The 17,790-nt window shown below is 42.5% G+C and overlaps 1 protein-coding gene across 1 annotated transcript in view; it reads left to right on the top strand.

Annotated features, from left to right (window-relative positions):
* Positions 1-17,790, top strand: part of JADE2 (jade family PHD finger 2) — a 242,988-nt gene that overhangs the window by 64,323 nt on the left and 160,875 nt on the right. The window contains 1 exon segment of the mRNA XM_015429477.1: positions 3,581-3,738. Coding sequence (XP_015284963.1) covers positions 3,581-3,738 — 158 coding nt within the window.

A 17,790-nucleotide genomic window follows, 5' to 3' on the forward strand; every position in this document is an offset into this window, starting at 1 on the left:
GAACAACTGAACATACTGACAGAGCCAGGCCACCTCTTTTCATTGCAGATCTTACCACTGCAGAAGAGATGAACTGTTTTAAAAACTAAACTGTGGCTGATAAAACAGCAAGTGAAGCTCCAGTGGCAAGTTCTTCTCTGCTTGTGTACGTGTTCCTCCTTAGTAATCTCATTGTCAGCTCTTCCTGTATGTCATGCTGAAGTTGAGTACAGTGAAGGCAAAGTTCCTACTTGTTTCATGAAGATTGTCCCCTCTGCTTCATTCTGTCACTGTTGGGCCAAAACAAATCCTCTTTCAAGCTGTCTTGGCACCATCTTTGACTACTCCCTACCTTTCTTCTTTCATATTAACATATTTGCAATTTTATGTTTAAAATCATGAAGCATTTTAACACTTGAGAATGGCTGGAGATGGAGGAAAAAAACAGAGTTTGAAACGGATGTTAAACACCGTCATCAAAACATGTGCAATACATAGTGGGCAGATTGTCATGGTGCATGATTGATACACTGTACTTAGCAGATCAGGCGTCTGGTGGAAGCTTTGTAGACAGGGTAAAAAGCTTTGCTTTATCTTGTTTGCTCTGTCCCCTTAGGAGATAGTCACTTGGCAATATTGAGTAACTTAAAACAACCTCCAGCATGATGCAGTGACAGGGAACAGCAAACACATGGAATTTATTTCTAAAAGGGCAACAGTGTTCATTATGTCTTAGAAAAGGTCCTAGATGAGCGCTGGGCTTTTTTTTTTTATTAGCTGTCGTGTTGCCCGATAACCCAGATATGCAAAACTGCAAGGATTTTGACATCTTTTGCAGATCCTGTCTCGTGTTTAATTAGCATTTATCTTAATCTCATTTTAATTTTTTCACACCAGCAGCATAATCAAATGCTACTGCGGCATTTTAACAATTATGTTATATTGGCAGATAGAGACTTCAAGGAAGCTGACCTTTGTCAAGCCCAGACTTATAAAGAGGCAGCTGTTAATTATGTTTTTATTGGAAGATGCATCCCGACAGTGTCAGGGGCCCATTCAGCTTTGCTTTGTTTAGATGTGGTTGGAAACATTATCTAGACAAATGTAGTGGGCAGAAAGTACTGCTTGGTGTACAAAGAAGGGCTGTGCCATTTATAGAAAAGGTTGCTTATGTTGCCCTTCAGCTTTAATTGAGTTATCAGCTGAAGCTTCAAGAAGTAAACGAACTGACCTAAATACTGGGTCTCTGCCAGGGTTAAATATCCCCCTTCCTGTAACAGTTTGGTTTCTAGAATACTTTCTGGAACATTTTTAGCTTTGTTTTGGGAGTATAAAACTGCCTTCGGATCATTTATCACAGTGTGCCCTGAGCAGTCGTTAGGTTGTTGAGACTAAGCACTAAAAACAAATTAAATGGCACCTGAAGAAAACACCTGATCCATCTCCCTCCTCGCGTAAGGTGACAGAGAAGTCAGCAGAGATAGACTGATTGGAACTAGGTGCTGTCTGGGTATTATTGCTGGTCTTGTAGATTATTTTTTCAAATACTAACAGGTGGCAGAAGGAAGGGAGAAATCACCCATTTTCATTGACAAATGGCCCGTTATTCCTTGAGAGCCTGGCTTGCTGTAGTCAAATCAAAGTTCTCAGGCTGTTTCCTAGTAGAAAAGCTTTATTTACCATGATATGTATTCTGCTGTCATCTGAGAGTTATTTCTTTTTCCCCTCACGGTATATATTAGGGCATGTCCAGAAGCAAATTGGAAAGGGGGAGATGAGCTCCATCAGCATCCATAGGATTACAGTATTCTCGTAATGGTGCAACAGCGCAGATCTTGGTGTAGCAGTTTCACGGGTGACTGAGAATCTGTGTGGCTGCAGGCTCTGTACATGTGAGCAAGGATATAGGCCATCATTTTGCTTATTATTTCCCCCTTTCCTTTAAAAAAAAGCTTTCTGCACTTTCTGAGATGATATTATAGTATCTAGTTCTTTTTTGAATGAGAGAGAAAAAGAAACCGCAGTCACATTTTGAATGCCTTTGCACTCTCAATAAGCTTCAGCTTTTGGAAGTTAGGCAACTAGTAGTACAGTCCTAAAAACACTGCCGGCCTCTGCATAGTAACCCTGGGCTTCCTTGGTGGTCTCCCTTCCAAGCGCTAGGGCCGGCCTTGCTTAGTTTTTGGGATCTGCCAAGATCAGGCTAGCCTGGGCCATCCAGGTCTGAGAGACAGGAAAGGATAAAAATAAAAAACAAAAAACAATTTTTTGTCATAAACAAAAGGGCGTATATTATTTGGACAGAACCTTGGTGCTCAGGTGGTTTATGATAAAGGACACTTAAACACTCTCCAATCCTATAATGCATTTCATCTCTGAAGAGATGAACAAGGCCTGGGGAAACCAGTGTTTTTGCTTACTCTGTCAAATATGCCACACATGAATGGTTCAGTATAATAATAATAAATATCAAGTGAGAGTTCTGTCTGGATTGGGTTGCAGGGACCATATCACTCCAGTCTTGTTTCTTCTGCACGGGCTTCCAGTTTACTTCCAGGCCCAATTCAAGGTGCTGGTATTGACTTTTAAAATTCTGTAGTGCTTGAGACCTGCATACCTTTAAGGACTACGGGCTGCCATATAAACCTACTTGATCACTACAGTCATCTTCAGGAGCCATCACCTGATGTTAGACAGTTGGCAACATGAGAAAGGACCTTCTTGGTCATGTCAACAAAACTGTAATATTCAAGGTTCATCTGTCACCCTCTGGCATTGTTGTCCTCCACTGGGAGTTTAAGAATTTTTCATTTCATCTGGCATTGCTGGTCCTTTATTGATTCTCCTTCTTGTTTGTTTTAATTGCTGGTGTGTTTTCTCTCTCTCTCTCTCTCTGAGTTTTTAAATGTTTTAAATAAAATCTCTGCTTCAGAGCTAAGCCTATGCGTCTTCTCAAGGCAACCCTGCTGTTCCCTCGTAGAAAAACGGGTTCCCTGGAATAGTTCTACCACAATATCTGTAAGATAACAAAACCAGTGCAGTCAGTGAGGAGTTGGTGGGTTTGTAGTACGCATGGCTCAAAATGTCAAGTCCTGAAATAGGAACACAAACAGAAAATCCAACTAGGGCTTATGAAGCCCTCTTTTAATCATTCTAGTAGCTCTTCCCTTGAGCAAGAAGAGTGAAACCATGCTGACATATAGTTTTCTGGTGGAGCAAGTAAGTACCCATTATACCTTCTGTGATATAAAGATACTCCCTTGGAAGTCTTTTGTTGTGCTGTGCTGGGTATTTTTTTTCCTCTCACCCCTATTCTTTCTTCAAAGTCAGTTGTGTTTAACTGGCCCCAAGGTTCCTTGACAAGTGGCTCTGTTTGACAATATTGAGGATTGATGCGATAGTTCAGTTGTGTATAGAAGTTAACTCACTGCTCATGTTTGTTTTCATGTGTCTAGTCACTTCCCTCAATTATCTGAGGCCTAGCAAGGCTTTCCCTTGATAAATCACCAAAGCGGGTGGAAACCTGAGCATCCGCTTCCAGAGACTCTAGTGTGTCAATAATTTGTCCTGCCTCTAACTGCAGCACTGTCTTTTTCTGCAGGTTTTTCGTACGGATCTGATAACAGCCATGAAGATTCCAGATTCGTACCAGCTGAGCCCAGATGAGTACTACATCCTTGCTGATCCCTGGAGGCAGGAGTGGGAGAAAGGTGTTCAGGTGCCTGCAAATACAGAAACAATCCCGGAACCAGTGGTTAGGTAAGTTAACATAGGCATCTGTGTGTGTGAGGGAGTGTGTGGTAGTGAGGTAGTACATCATTCAGCCCATCATGCATTGCCACGGTTCTGCCTTTATGTTCAGTTGAGGAACTTTCAAAATTATTCATTTAAAACATTTCTGTTCCAGCTTTCTACCCAAATAGAAGGTGGCGAACATTAAAACATTTCAACAACAAGACATTTAAGACCTTAAAACAGAATGTAAAATGAAGTATTTAAGTATTTAAATAATTTAGGGAGGAGGGCCAATAAGAGCTATTGGGGGGGGGATGCCAAACGAAAAGTCTTCACCTCCTGGTGGAAGAAAATGATAGAAGAAGACAGATGGAATCTCCCTGGGGGGGTGGGGGAGAGGGATTTCTAAAGTTTTGGCACCACCACTGAGGAGGCTGTTGCTTGGGTTGCCAACCATTTGGTCTCAGCCAGCAGGGGCACCCAAAGCAGGGCCTCTGAAGATGGCCAGAGTGGATGGGTAGGTTCATATAGGGGAATGATGTTGAAAAATGTCTACACAGTAATTTTTGAGATGCCTAAGTTACTGTAACTTCAGCTGCTTTGGGCTCTGAGATGGAAGGTGGAACCAACTACTTTCTCATCTATGCTGCTGCCAGGATGAGAGCAATAGAAATGTGATTTCATATATAATATGGTGGTTCAAAGATGACGTGGTTTTGACTATGCAGCCCATGTGTGTAAGTGACAAAAATAGTAATGAATGGTATTCAGGCAACTAAAAGCCAACCAGTAACTAGGTAAAAACCAGCTATATGAAGACTGCAGGCTGTGCCATGTGGAGGTCATACAAAGGTAATGATCCTCAAGCGCTAGCTGTTTTTTATATCCTTGTCTATCCTGATGACTTGCCAAGGGAATGGGAAAGTTAAAACACAGCCATGAAGAACGTTTCAACACACAGATCACATAGGCCACCTGTTTCACCAAGTTGTATTTGTGAAGTTTGTGTAAATCCATACCTGTCAAAAATATTCTCATTGAGAATGTAATATTGTGACACAAGCTGTCTGTGATACAGCAGTAACTTGGGTCCCTCGTCCCTATTGGACCATATATCCCTATTTACTGCCATACACCAATAGTACTCCTCATGTAACCTCCTCCCTATAGTGCCATCTCTTAGAATAGTCCTATTTACTGCCATACACCAATAGTACTCTTCATGTAACCTCTTCCCTATAGTGCTATCTCTTAGAATAGTCCACTTTGTGACCACCAGCACTAGAGCATTCTTTGTTGTCAGGCCAGTCTTTTTTAGTAGCATGTTGGCTTGGATGTGGAGGGCACCTTTGCTCCTTGCTTTTCAGAAAGTACATGAGTGCATTGTATTTCAGAGAATGTTTTGAAAAGACTGAACAGTTGAGAAGGTATTGTTGGAAAAGCTTGGCTGTTTTTGTCTATATATGTTGTTTTAACTCTGTTAAGTTAAAACTGAATCGTTTGAATTGTTATTGCACCATGTTAGTGCTTATTTGTGTTGCTTTGAGTCTTCAGAGAAAGCAGAATATAAATGTTTTAAATAAATAAATGAAATAGCAGCTGAAATTGTGTTGATGCAAGAATGTAAATTGTTCCACATGCCCTGCATAAATGCATTCCTAGGTACAGTCAAAACTCATCAGGTGGAAAATATAAAACTTTGAATGTCTTTGCTAATCCATAGGCTCTCCCATGAACTAGAGCAGTATTGGCATATTAGTGGCACCATATTTGTATTGGTACATACATAGTTAAGTGAGCTGCTGGTACTAAGGGGTGCATGAAAGTTGGCTGGTGTTCATCCTATTGGCACTGAGCTATCTCTCTCTCCCCCCCCCCCTTTCTGGAAGTTTGTCTGGAGGAGATTTTTATGCTTTGGGGCTGTGATAAGCCAGCTTCAGACTTCATCAATGACTAGAATACAACTGTAAATAAATGATTCTGCAAGATTTATTAGAGTTTATTAGAGGTTTATTAGAGGAGGGACCCTAATTCAAATCCTCTACTTCTTGCAATCAGTATCAGGTTTCTTGTTATATGTTGAACCTCAATTGGAAGAGCTTCTTGCACATGGCATGCTGCAAACACAATGAACTTCATTTAAGCAGGCTGGCTCATAACATCGTTGCCTCTTCTTTTTACTATTTTTCTTTCTATTAACTTTGATAACCCTATCAAAGGTCTTAAGAGAAGCTGTAGCTGTTCTAAAGGCAGCCGTTAAATAGGTGAAAATCAGTGCTTTGATAGAACTCATTGGAGAGTTTTTAAGCATGTTAAGGTGTTTTCAGATTGCGTACAGGAAATTCCTTTTTTTCTCTCCTCAAAGGATGGAAGTATTTCAGTAAAGTCAATAACTCTGCCTGAAGCACAGCTTGGCCGACAGTGACAGCAGCAACAGCTGTTGGTGGAGGAAAGTTATGAAATAAACTTTTGTGCACTCATTTCCTCCTATGGGGTGGGAGGAAAAACCTGAAAACAACAAAACTTTAATGATGAGTCTGAATACTTTATAATAGAAACCATTAAAAAGGAATTTCAAGTTGATATAATCCTTAAAGAAATGCTGGGTGGAATATTTATTTTTACCAGCTTTGATACACAACTGCAGTCTGGAGTCATAAATGTCCAGCTCTAGTGCTGAAGGTTGATTTTGGTGTTGTGTCAAGATGAAAAGTGATAGCTTGGCATTGCCTGGGCCGGAGGTGCCTATTTAAAGTCAGACTAAACGGATTCACATTTTTGAGAGGAGAATTTGCAGGCAGCCAGTTTGTTTAACATCTTTGCTCTTTGGTTCCATTGAGGGGACTATTGAAGACCCTGGCCACAATCCAACACAAGGGTCGAAGTACATAAGCCCACTGAAAGAAGCAGTTTTAGGCATAAACTTCCATCTTGGACAGAGGCCTGGTTATGTGATGGGACATATTCCAGTGTGCTGCAGAGATAAGATGCCTTAGAAGGGAGAAAATTCTTTTACATTACCACCAGCATTCCTCAGGATGAGGTAATGCATATCTCCATAAGATTGTAGAGCCTTAGCCCTTAATTACTCTCCAGTTTTCTAAAATGCCCAAGCCGTCAATGCCATCTTCTTTCAATGAACAGTACATGAACATGCACGGACACATGAAGCTGCCTTATACTAACCATCAGTCTACCGAATTCAGTATTGTAAACTCAGACTGGCAAGCAGCTCGCCAGGGTCTCAGGTTGAGGTCTTCCATACCACCTATTACCTGATCCTTTTAACTGGAGATTCCAGGGAAATACCACCTGAAGGGAAAGACTTATTCCTGGGAAAGGGTTTTTGCACAGTTTGTACTGCCCTATCACTTCTCCAACTTGGTGTCTTCACATTGAAGTAATCTGGTGCTACAGTGTTCAAGTCAAAAGTCTGGTAGGTGAAGTCCTGTTTCCTTATTCCCTCTGTGGTTTGAGCGGTTGGTCAGAGGAGGGAACTGCAGAGGAGAGTGAAAAATTGAGACTTTAGCAGTACTGTCCATAATGGTTATGCTCCTTGAGTAAGGTGATCCTACAAGGTATGCTTGTTGCATTAGTATTCCCGCGATCGAGAAACGGGGATGACCTCTGTCTACTAGGAATCATCCCCCCCCCCCCATAGAAGACTTGGCAGTGGCTGGACTAGGGGAGTGTGATGGATGAACATCTCTTTTGCTGCAAGAAAGGCCAGTTTTTTGTGAGGACCTTAGCTGACCAAATCTCTGTTTCATAAACGGGGCCAGATTACATAAGCATCCAGGATTTTACATCTATATGGCAGTCTCAGTAGATGTCACTTATCAATCAGGGGAAGAACAATGGAAAGCTGCCTCCTGTCTGATGCTGCTGGTGCACCGTCCCAGGGACCTCTACAACCCAATCTTAGCTTTGCATTCATCCGTCTTCCTCAGTGCTGGGTGGATGCCCCCCCCCAAAAAAATCCTGGGGGACATGAACATTGCAGGACCTTTATAGAAGGGACATTTGCATGAGCCCCCCCATTTTCTGATTGATGAAAGACGAACCCCTGTAATACTGGCTAGCAAGAAGGTGTCCCTTTATTAGTTTCTGTCCATCATTGCCAACTCTGTCAGCTTTCAGCTACAAACCTTGGAATGATTTGCTTGCCTTGCCAAGGAGGCATAATATACAGAGAATCATTTTAAATGTAGGGATAACTAATTTTTCTAATTTGTGTTTCCCTTCTCCAAGTGTCCTCTTTTGCCTGTCTATATATGCTTAAAATGCAGATTTTAAAAAGTGGAACGTCACTCTGAGAGACATTGGTGTTAATCTTTCCCAGTTGCCTTGCAGAGATGAGGAATTTGGCCAGACTTCCTTTAGGTCAAGGAAAGTGGATTCCCTGCCATATACATGCTCCCGTAGAAGGTGTCAAGGACTGATCTAAAGCAGTTCATCAGTGTCATATATAGTTAATTCTTTCCAGATGGAGGTAGTTCTACATAAGACTGGATGGAAGGAGTGTTGTATGCTACACGAAAAACCCCTCTTATGTGTCCTGCAGTGAATCCAAGCACTTTTATAGGGAGCACCTCCCATTTTTTCTCTCTGGAGCCTGTCTTTCTCCTCCTCCTGCAGTAAATGGTCACAATTTTGCTGAAGATGCATTCATCCTTTTTTTTTGCCATCAAGTTGCAGTAGGCCTATGGTTGACCCCACAGGGTTTTTACGGCAGGAGACGTCCAGACATGGTTTGCCATTTCCTGCAGCTGCATAGCAAACCTTGGTATTCCTTGGTAGTCTCCCATCCAAATACTGACCAGGGCCAATGCTGCTAAGCTTCTGAGATCTGATGAGATAGGGTTATGCTGTGCTATCCAGATTTTCTCTGCATGAGATGTCCCTTCTCCAGTGATAGTGTGAAGGGCTCTCTTAAGTGTTGATCTATACTCTTTTCCTTTTTACTCCCTGCCATTCATTTGAAATAAGCCACCTGCACACTGGGACCAAGATTTCATTCTAAATTAATGAATGGAGTTGGAAACCACAGCTTCCTGTATCAGTAAAACAGGTGTTTGGAGTTACCCAGTGTTTCCTGTCAAGTGACCATTTTAGTTTGCAACTTCCCTCATTTTCACTTTGACTGAAAACCAGGGGAATCAGTTCCAGAGGACACCTCTGCAGAAAAGTTTTAATACAGCTCATTTTCCTTTGAGGTTTCAAATCAAGTAGTTGTTGTTCAAGAGAGCTGATCCCCCCTTTTGTCTGAGTTTTGAGTCCAGATTAGCTCCTATTTTGCTTCAGCATGTTAGTGCAGAGCAATGGAGACTCAGGACTGTAGAGTAAAAATAGCAGGCCTGCTGAATGTCTTTATGACAGCAAACAGGAAGGAAAGACAGGAGCTGTATGCATACATTGTTCCTTCTCTGAGTTCCCAAGAGGCATTGTCATTTGTCCAGGTGTTTTCCACTTTCTATCATACGCTAGATAAAGTCACATTCAAAAGGGGAAGGCAGATTTCAGATGCAAAACTCTCACAGCTTCTGGCCATAAACAGAGCTTTCTGCTTAATGGCAGAAACAGCAATCCTCAAGATTCCACACGTGTGAGACCCTGCAGTACATTTTTATTTCATTCAAAAACAAGTTTCAGATAAAACTAAATTTGGGGGCGTGGGGATTCCAAACTGCTCTGAAAGATTCTTTCAGAAATTACAAAAGTCAGTCCTGGTTAGCTAATATTAGAACTGCTGTAGGCAGATTTTGTGACGTCTAAAACGCACACTTCTTTATAAAGATGAAGTAGCTGTGAAGCTGGCCCTTGAACAGCTGTTCCACCCCACCCACCCCCCGAGTGGCTTTCCCGGGCCAGTTGGATAGGAGCTCAGTGTTTATCAAGGAGCAAGTGCTTCAAGAATTCACAAATGTGAGCATGTTTAATCAGAGGGTAGATTATGTGTATTGATTTCATGCCACCTGCAACCATCTCAAAACCTTATTGCCAAGGAAACGTTGGAAAATCCTACCTGTTATCTGTGAGTGAGATTTACAGTGCATCCTGAGCAGAGTTACACTCTTGTAAGTTAGCCATTCCTGAGAGAGAGCAATTTCCCCCAGACCTTATAGCAACTGTACCTCCTGCCACCTTCCGCTTTTGTCCCGATAGGCCACTGGGGAGGACCTTCGGGCAAGGAGATAAGAGTAGATGACCTATGGCATGTGTAAACGAAAAGTGCTGGGGTGTTGGAAATCTGAAATTCTAGCAATATTCTTTATTCTTCTGTTTATTTTTTAACTTGATCCCATGAGCAACGCAGAGGACCTGATAGCTTGTTCATATGAAAATGAGACTTGTACCCTCTTTAGTGTTCTTTTACAATGGAACAGGGCCTCTATGTGAGTGAAAATGAAGGCCAGAGGGTTTTAGTCAGCAAGGAGACGAACGTCCTGTACTCTGTTGTATTAATGCTGTCAGTTTTGACAGTGATTTACATTTGAAATTCCTAGAGGGGAATGGAGCTACAGAGAGGTTGGCAAGCTGCGAAAAGAGGTAGCCGCACACGTCATTACACATTTAGGAAATCATTCTATGGCATGACACAGATAAATTATCTTCCTTAGTTAGGAAATGTTTAGATAGTGATCACATAAGTTTTTCTGAGAGGAGGCTGCAAGGGAAACAAGCTATTTTCCCCTTCTGTTCCTCTTCTGCAGGGAAAGTGAAAGCCGCCCTCCCTCTTTTCATGTTTTAGCGTACTGCTTCCTGACCGGTTTACAGTGTGCTTATTCCAAACTGAAAATTAGATTTTTTTTTCCCTATCTAATTTTTGAAAACTTTTTTTGGTGCTCAGGAATGACAAAGCTAAGGGTAAGGCAGGCAGTAAGGATGTTATCTCATGTATCTCAGGAAAACAATTATGAAAATCAGTGCTACATTGAAATCATTTAGATACTAGAAATAATAGCATTCCTAATGTGTCTGGTGATAGAGAAGAGGGATTTTCTTGATTCTTTTTAAAGATCTCTCTCTCTCTCTGATCTGGTCACAGTCTTCCTAGCCATTGTCCACACAAATCGTGATTCTGTTTGTGAGTCAATGACCTTGCAAAATGTAAAAGATCTGGATAAGGCAGGTTTATTGAAACTGAGCTCCTGGGAACCCTGTGGGTGTGCAAAGGTACGGGGGGGGGGGTGAATTCTGCAAATCCTTCCTAAGGAGAGAGATTGAGCCTTTTTCATACCCATACGCCCGACAGGAAAGTGGGGTGTTCTCTTTAGTAGGAGTGATACCGACCACCTTCTGTTTCTGTGAGCAACTCTAAAAAATTTTCCAGGCTTCGTCCCACCCTGTCCAAACAGTTTCTGGCTATATATTATTAACCAATGAAGAGGTTTCTTGCAGACTTACCTATCAAGGGGTGGATGTGGCACTTCTCCTGCCCCTAGCCACTTGCCCCTCTCTCGTGACTGCTTTTACTGCTTACTAGAGGGCCTGCTAAGCCTTAATAAAGAGGGGTTGCAACACCAGGATCCTCCTCCTCCTCCTCTCCACTGACTTCTGCTCCTCTGCACTCAGCTACAGTATCCCTGGCTTGCTTCCGGGCCCGCTTCAAATAACCAGTGGGATGCCATACCCTCTTGGCCATTTCTACCCAACCCTTGTGACCAGGAAGTACTGGAGATTGGAAGAAAGCTCTTATTAGGCTGAGCAAGTTCCTGACACCCCCCACCCATCTGGCATTATGCAGGGCTCTTACTTCAGAGCCAGCCCTGCCCCCAACTAAAGGGCTGCTAGGCCGCTTCTTTCCTAAGAACTCATTCCTGCAGCCCCATCCCCTGCAAGCCTGCCCTGGTTGCCCAATGGCTTGGGTGGGTTGTGCTGAGCCACCCTCACTCCTGACCAAACAAGGACCAGCTGGTGCCATCCCAACAAAGCACAGCCTGACTGGTTGTCCTGGCTGTTTGCTGTCATCATGGAGGAGGAAGGAAGGGCTTGCGTTGCTGCATCTGGTAAGGTCAGGTGGGGTCCTGCCACCTGACAGTAAGTTTGATTAAAACTCAGCTTAGAATATTTGGAGTGGCCTTATAGAATCTTCTACCCTCTTTAGACTTCATCTTGTAGGCCATTGGACAATATAAACATTGTGGGTTTTGCTGTGTTGTTTTGACAACACTGAATGACAAGAGGCCTCCAAGGGGCATGTGTGGTTTATCTTGTGCTTTAAAGGTACTTGCCTGGTGTATGTTTGGTCCTGGTGAGAGAGGAGGGGTATGTCTGGGCATCTGTGTAAAAGTTTAAAATAAGAATAATGGCCCACAGGTTGCTAAAATTTGAAAACCTCTGTTGTAACTTATTGGGGGATGTCATACCTGGTAACAAGATACAACACCTTACTGCCTGCACCACACAAGCTCCTATCACACCAGCGAGGAACTGCGGGCCGGAAGCGAGGCTGTTTGCCCCGGGGCGAACTGACGTGCGTTTGCACGAACAGACTTCCACCCACCTGCCCCGCAGTTCCAGATACTACTAGCCTTTCCCCGGTGGCTTTTTGCGACGCTCCTGTGGCGCAACAATACGCTCCGCCAACAACTCCAGGACGCTGGACAGATGTGTCAGTCTGATTGCATCCCTTTAATCCGCGGGAAAATCGTATGTCTGTCGCAGCTTCTGGTACGTATGATCGCAGCCACAATTATTTTATAGAAATAAGTGGCTATAATATCAAAGCGGAAAAGGAGAGAGAGTTAGTTCAGCAATAGAATACCTACTTTATATACCCGGGGTCTCAGATTCAGTTCCTGGCCTCTCCAGTTAGAAGGAGCTCGGATAGCAGAACTGGTAAAAGCCTCTGCCTTAGTGCCCTGGAGAGCCATAACCAGTGAGAACAGACAGCACAGAATTAAGATATAACCTCCATATAATGCAACTTCATATGTTCATAAGAACACAGGATGGAATGTGGCGTTAGAAGGACAGTTCTAGCTAGTAGAAATTGCAACGAGTTTTATTTAAGCAGGCAACAATAGCCTCTTTCAAACAAATAGGATGATTCCCAAATGCTTCATAAATACTGCTGTAAGGTTTGGCAGTGTTTTCTGTGTCTAAAGAGAGCATCATACACCTCAGTTTTTCTGGATCACTAAGCAGTAGCACTTGAATGTTTTGCACTTGACAAAATATTAGAACAGAATCCAGGTCCAACTGTTAACATGTTGTACTCAGAACTGATTGATGTACTTCCTTCCTGGGAGTAACAGGATTTGTGAAATCAGTATCCCCTGCAATTCTTGGATCTCACAGTAGTACGCAGTGTCTATTGGATTTCCTGTGCATTTATACACTGCAGGGCGAAAAAAGAAGTAAGAAGAGTTCTCATTGGCTGTTTTCCCAGATAATTTTTGGCTGTGTGTTTTGGTACTTTTGTATAGCTTGTTGCAGGCCTCATTTTAGTAAAAGGTAAGCTTTTAGAATAGAAGACCCTGGAGTATTGTGTATGGAGTCTCACTTCACTCTAATGTGTCAATTTTGATGACCTTGGTAACCAGCCATTATGTATGATCTCTGCAATTCCTTCCTTCTCGAGGCCTCTGCATATGCATAGTATATCCCAGTGCAACCATACAATAAAAACAAAAGCACAACATTTTATTTATTTACTTACTTCATTTATATCCCACCTTTCTCCCCTTTAAGGGGGTGGGGGGTCAAGGGAGCTTATTCTTCTTTTCTCTATTTTATCCTCACAACAACTCTGTGGGGTAGGTGAAGCTAAGAGTTAGTGATTGGCCTAAGGTCTCCCTGTAAGCTTCCATGGCATAATGAGGATTCAAACCTGGGTCTCTCAGATCCTGGTCCAGCATTATAATGAAATCATAAATAGTGGGTGGGTGGGGGTCACAAGTTGCACAGGCCTGCTGCAGCTTTAACTGAGCAGCAGCCCTGCTTCCTCTCCAAACCTTTTTTCTATCAAGAAAGCAGTCATCTAGGGAGTTATCTTCATGAAATAGGAATTGGTTCATTGTGTTCATTTGCTGTACAGTTTACCTGTTGCCAGCCAGGTTCTTTTGAGTTGAAGAATACTGGATTGTGAAAAGTGGTTGTCTTGCTGGGTAGCTATAGAAGGTTTTGAAGGATACTCTGACACAGGAGCAGAAGCCATTCGTGTGCCTGCACAGAGACCATGAACATATTGAGGTGAGGAAACATTCTTTCCCCTTAAAACATCCAATAGGATTATTTATAATAATATGTTCAGACTCTTGGCATGAATCATCTTATTTTGGGACTGATGCCATCAGATAGATTACAGTGGTGTAAGACTCCTGCTCCTTGGGAAATAGTTATCTGAGGGACTGTGAGGTAGATGGAATGAGATCAGCTACTGAGAGAAGTAAGAGAAGAAGGTGGATTCCACTGTGGAGGGAAAGCAGTTTTGCTTGAGCGATGTATTAGCTATAGATGAAGGTTATATGAAGCATGGCTCTTTGGAGTGAGAACTATCTAAAGGAAGGCTATGTCATGTGACTTATGAGGCTTCATCAGTTGTCATACCTCACTTGTTTGGAAAAGCTAATGTGCATTTATATAGGGTCTCTAGAGACTGACTAGTGAGTATTCAGCTCCCCCTACTGCCAAATCTATTTCTGTTAGGCAGAAGTATTTCTCACACCAACTACTGCCAAATCTATTTCTGTTAGGCAGATTTCTCACACCACCTGTCTGAAAAATAGCCATTGACAGTTGCAATGACTAGCGAGAGATATGTTAAATAGTTCTGCGTGTTTTATGTAATTGAATGTTACTGATGCTTATTCTGCAGTGGGCTTTCCTTTCACCATACCTTTGCTCCCAAAATCTGTCTTTCTGTTTTGTTGGAATTAAGCCAGATTGTCACTTGTTATTTAGTGTCTTGATTGAATTTGTGTCCATAAACCATTCTATAAAATACTAAAAACCTTATATTTTACTAATAAGCCCCTGATTATCCCTGAGAGAGGATGCCGTAGGTCATGAGGGTTTGCATCCTTGGGGTCTCTGTTGTAGACTTCAAAGATTCATCATCATCTTGATGAGGAACTGAATTATTTACATCTGAGTTCCATTTGTGGAGTGTGTCAACTTAGACTAGAAAAATTAAAGTGAGAAAGGCATGAACATCAACACTCTGGACTTGTCTAATCTGTTGAGCATCAGTCTATTTTAATACAGCAATAAATAGCTTGGGATCCATTTGAGAAAAGCTGTCTACTAGACGGCCGTTTAGGCCTCCTGTTTATTGATAGTCTTTTAACCCATAAAAAAAATAGGTCATCTAATTTGAACACCTCCCGCCGAACAGATTTTCTGTAGAATTTTCAGATCTATACAAGAAAGTCGTGGAATAGCACTCCAAGGATCGATGCAAAATGGGATCTGTAGTGTTCATTATGTGGATTAAAGGTCATAGTCTTCCACTTAGATCAGTAGGAATGGGATGCTGCCAGCCAAATAAACACATCACACTTTTTTGCAGCTCCTCAAGAACCTTCTGTTCTTCTGATTCAGAATGGAATTATACAATGGAAATGCAAAAAATTTAAATGGGTCTTTCTGTGGGAGGTGATGTTTTATGATATGGTGAGATTGCAGAAGATTGTTTCATGCAAAGAGTTTAAAATAATCACATTAATGCATAACATTTGTGAAAAAGGGGTCAAAATAAATAAAAACCCAAACTGTTTAAAATAGCAATGCATCCATCACAAAAATAATGTTAATTGATAACAGTGTGATAACAGTGAAAATATCCCAGCACAGGGTGAATATCTGGCAGGCTTGCAGAGAGTAGCATAAAAACTTGGAATGGAAGGCAGAAAAAGTAGAAACCAAATAGGCACTGAGGCTAGGGGGGGATTGTAAACATCCATGGCAGGGTTTTAAATTCCTTTCCTGTGGTATAGTGGATAAACTGCTGCAGTTGTATGTGAGAAAATTAGATTGTAATCCTTACTCATCCACAAAGCTCAAATTCAGTACGTCTCAGCAGTGGATTCTCAGGCCATTACAGTAGTCTTATGGATCCATTTGACCTGCAGTCTTGTTGGAGAGAGGGGAAAAGACATTGTACAGTTTACTAGTCTCACTTCGAGAGTGGGTCTCATACGCTTGTCAAAAGTGTATGGAAGACAACACCAGGAGTGGGAGAACCTGCTTATATTTAGCCACAGATATTCCCTTCTGATTTCCTTGAGGATAATGGGAAAGAAGCAGGAAAGATGTGTATAATTCCCACTTCCAGGTGTGTTGCATGCAGAGGTGAGTGGAAATGTATGGTTTCATTCACCCAAAACGTACCAATTGAGAAACCACATATCAGATAATGCCCTTAATACATCTGGAAACATCCCAAGCCAAAAATACCCTCTGGCAATAGACATGACTGTTCTGGGTTTTTTTGTTTTTGTCCCCCCAGTAGGAATTAGGGAGCTAACACATTGTTCATTTCAGTTTAATGGACTAGTTCTTATTTTAGAATTGATGTTAGCGACTCGAAGCATGTCTGAGAGGAGGGTTAAAAGGGGGGAACCGTGGACCAGTATTATAACTGGAACCAAATTATTTACATGAAAGCATCTAGAATTATTTATGTAATTAACAAAGCTATACTGTGTTTTCAGAATTATTTCTGAAGTGGAAACTTACAGTTGCACCTATTGTTTAAAAACAGCAATGTGGAAATGAGGTTTTTTTCTTCTGTCTATCCAACAAACTGTAATCATTCACTTTCTGATATTCTGTATATCAAAATGTCACTGATGCACAAATAATAAAGAGGTGGAGAGGTGCCGGCCCATAATGTCTCTAGTGTACATAGTAGCCAGAGCCTAGGGTTGCCAAATGTATTTTACCTGGCGGCGGGGGGCTCCCGGACGGCGATCCCGAGCGCACGCCGCATGCACATCAGCCGGATGTGACATGTGACTCTGGGCATTTGAGGGGAAAACTCTTTGTTTTCCCCTCAAATGCTGTGGCCCCGCCCCCAGCGTGCCCGGCGTCAGACGTCACATCCGGCTGACGTGGACGCCGGGGTGGGGTTTTTCCCGGGGCCCGATTCTGCGGCATCGGAAATCGGGCCTCCAAAGCGGGGGGAAATCCGCCCCCCGGGGGGATTTGGCAGCCCTACCAGAGCCTCTAATATAGGGTGCATTATTAACATGACGTGCTACAGATGCCAACTAAAAGGTTGGTGACCTCCTAGGATGGCTCGGTAGGCTTTGTATTGCTTTCCACAAAGTTTTAAAATGTGCAGAATCCAGCAAAAGTATGGAAAGGGTGTGTTGATTGCCCTCTTGGGTAGCATTCATTCTATCTAGGCCTTTTGTTTGTAGGAATAAGCTTTGTGTGCACTGCTGAGTTTGAGGATTACTTTCTCTGAAACTTTGTTGGAGGGGGCCGAATGTAGTCATCCTCCTTCCAGATGTTGTCAGGAAGGAAAGTATACTAATTCCACAAGCATATCATGCCAGAAAGATTGCAGGTTTATTAGAACAAAGCAGGGCCTTTCCGGGCCTCTGCTAGAAGCATAAAACCAACAGCCAAAAGGGGAAAGTGAAAGTGAACTACAGCACATGCTTTTCAAGGGACCAGGGGAAAATAACTAAACAGTTCAATAAGGGAACAGCACCAAAATCACAACTTGCCACAATATAACACCCCTCTTCTTTTAAAACTCAATCTAGAGTGTTAATCTATCTGGTTTCCTTTGTAATCTTCCAGATCTCTGGGGACCAGTCATCTCAGAGTTGGTCTGTGGCAGTTCTTTTGACCCCTATCATCTGAGGGGGGCTGCTCCTCAGTCACTCCTGAAGTGTGAGGTCTTTCGGGGACTGCTGGAGACTGTTTACAATCCCCTGTGGTGGGATTGTCCCTTTCCTCAGCCACGTCTGGGACATCCCGACCACCCCTCAATTTTGGCCCATTGCACATTGCTGCAGCCACCCCCGGCTTTCCTGATGCTGTGATGGTATCCTGCAGATCGTCTCCAGATGTCTTTTAACTATTTGTCTGGAGCCAGATCTACCTGAAAAGATATTG

Source organism: Gekko japonicus, unplaced genomic scaffold (genome assembly GCF_001447785.1).
Source record: "Gekko japonicus isolate JY-2015 unplaced genomic scaffold, Gekko_japonicus_V1.1 scaffold234, whole genome shotgun sequence".
NCBI lineage: Eukaryota > Metazoa > Chordata > Lepidosauria > Squamata > Gekkonidae > Gekko > Gekko japonicus.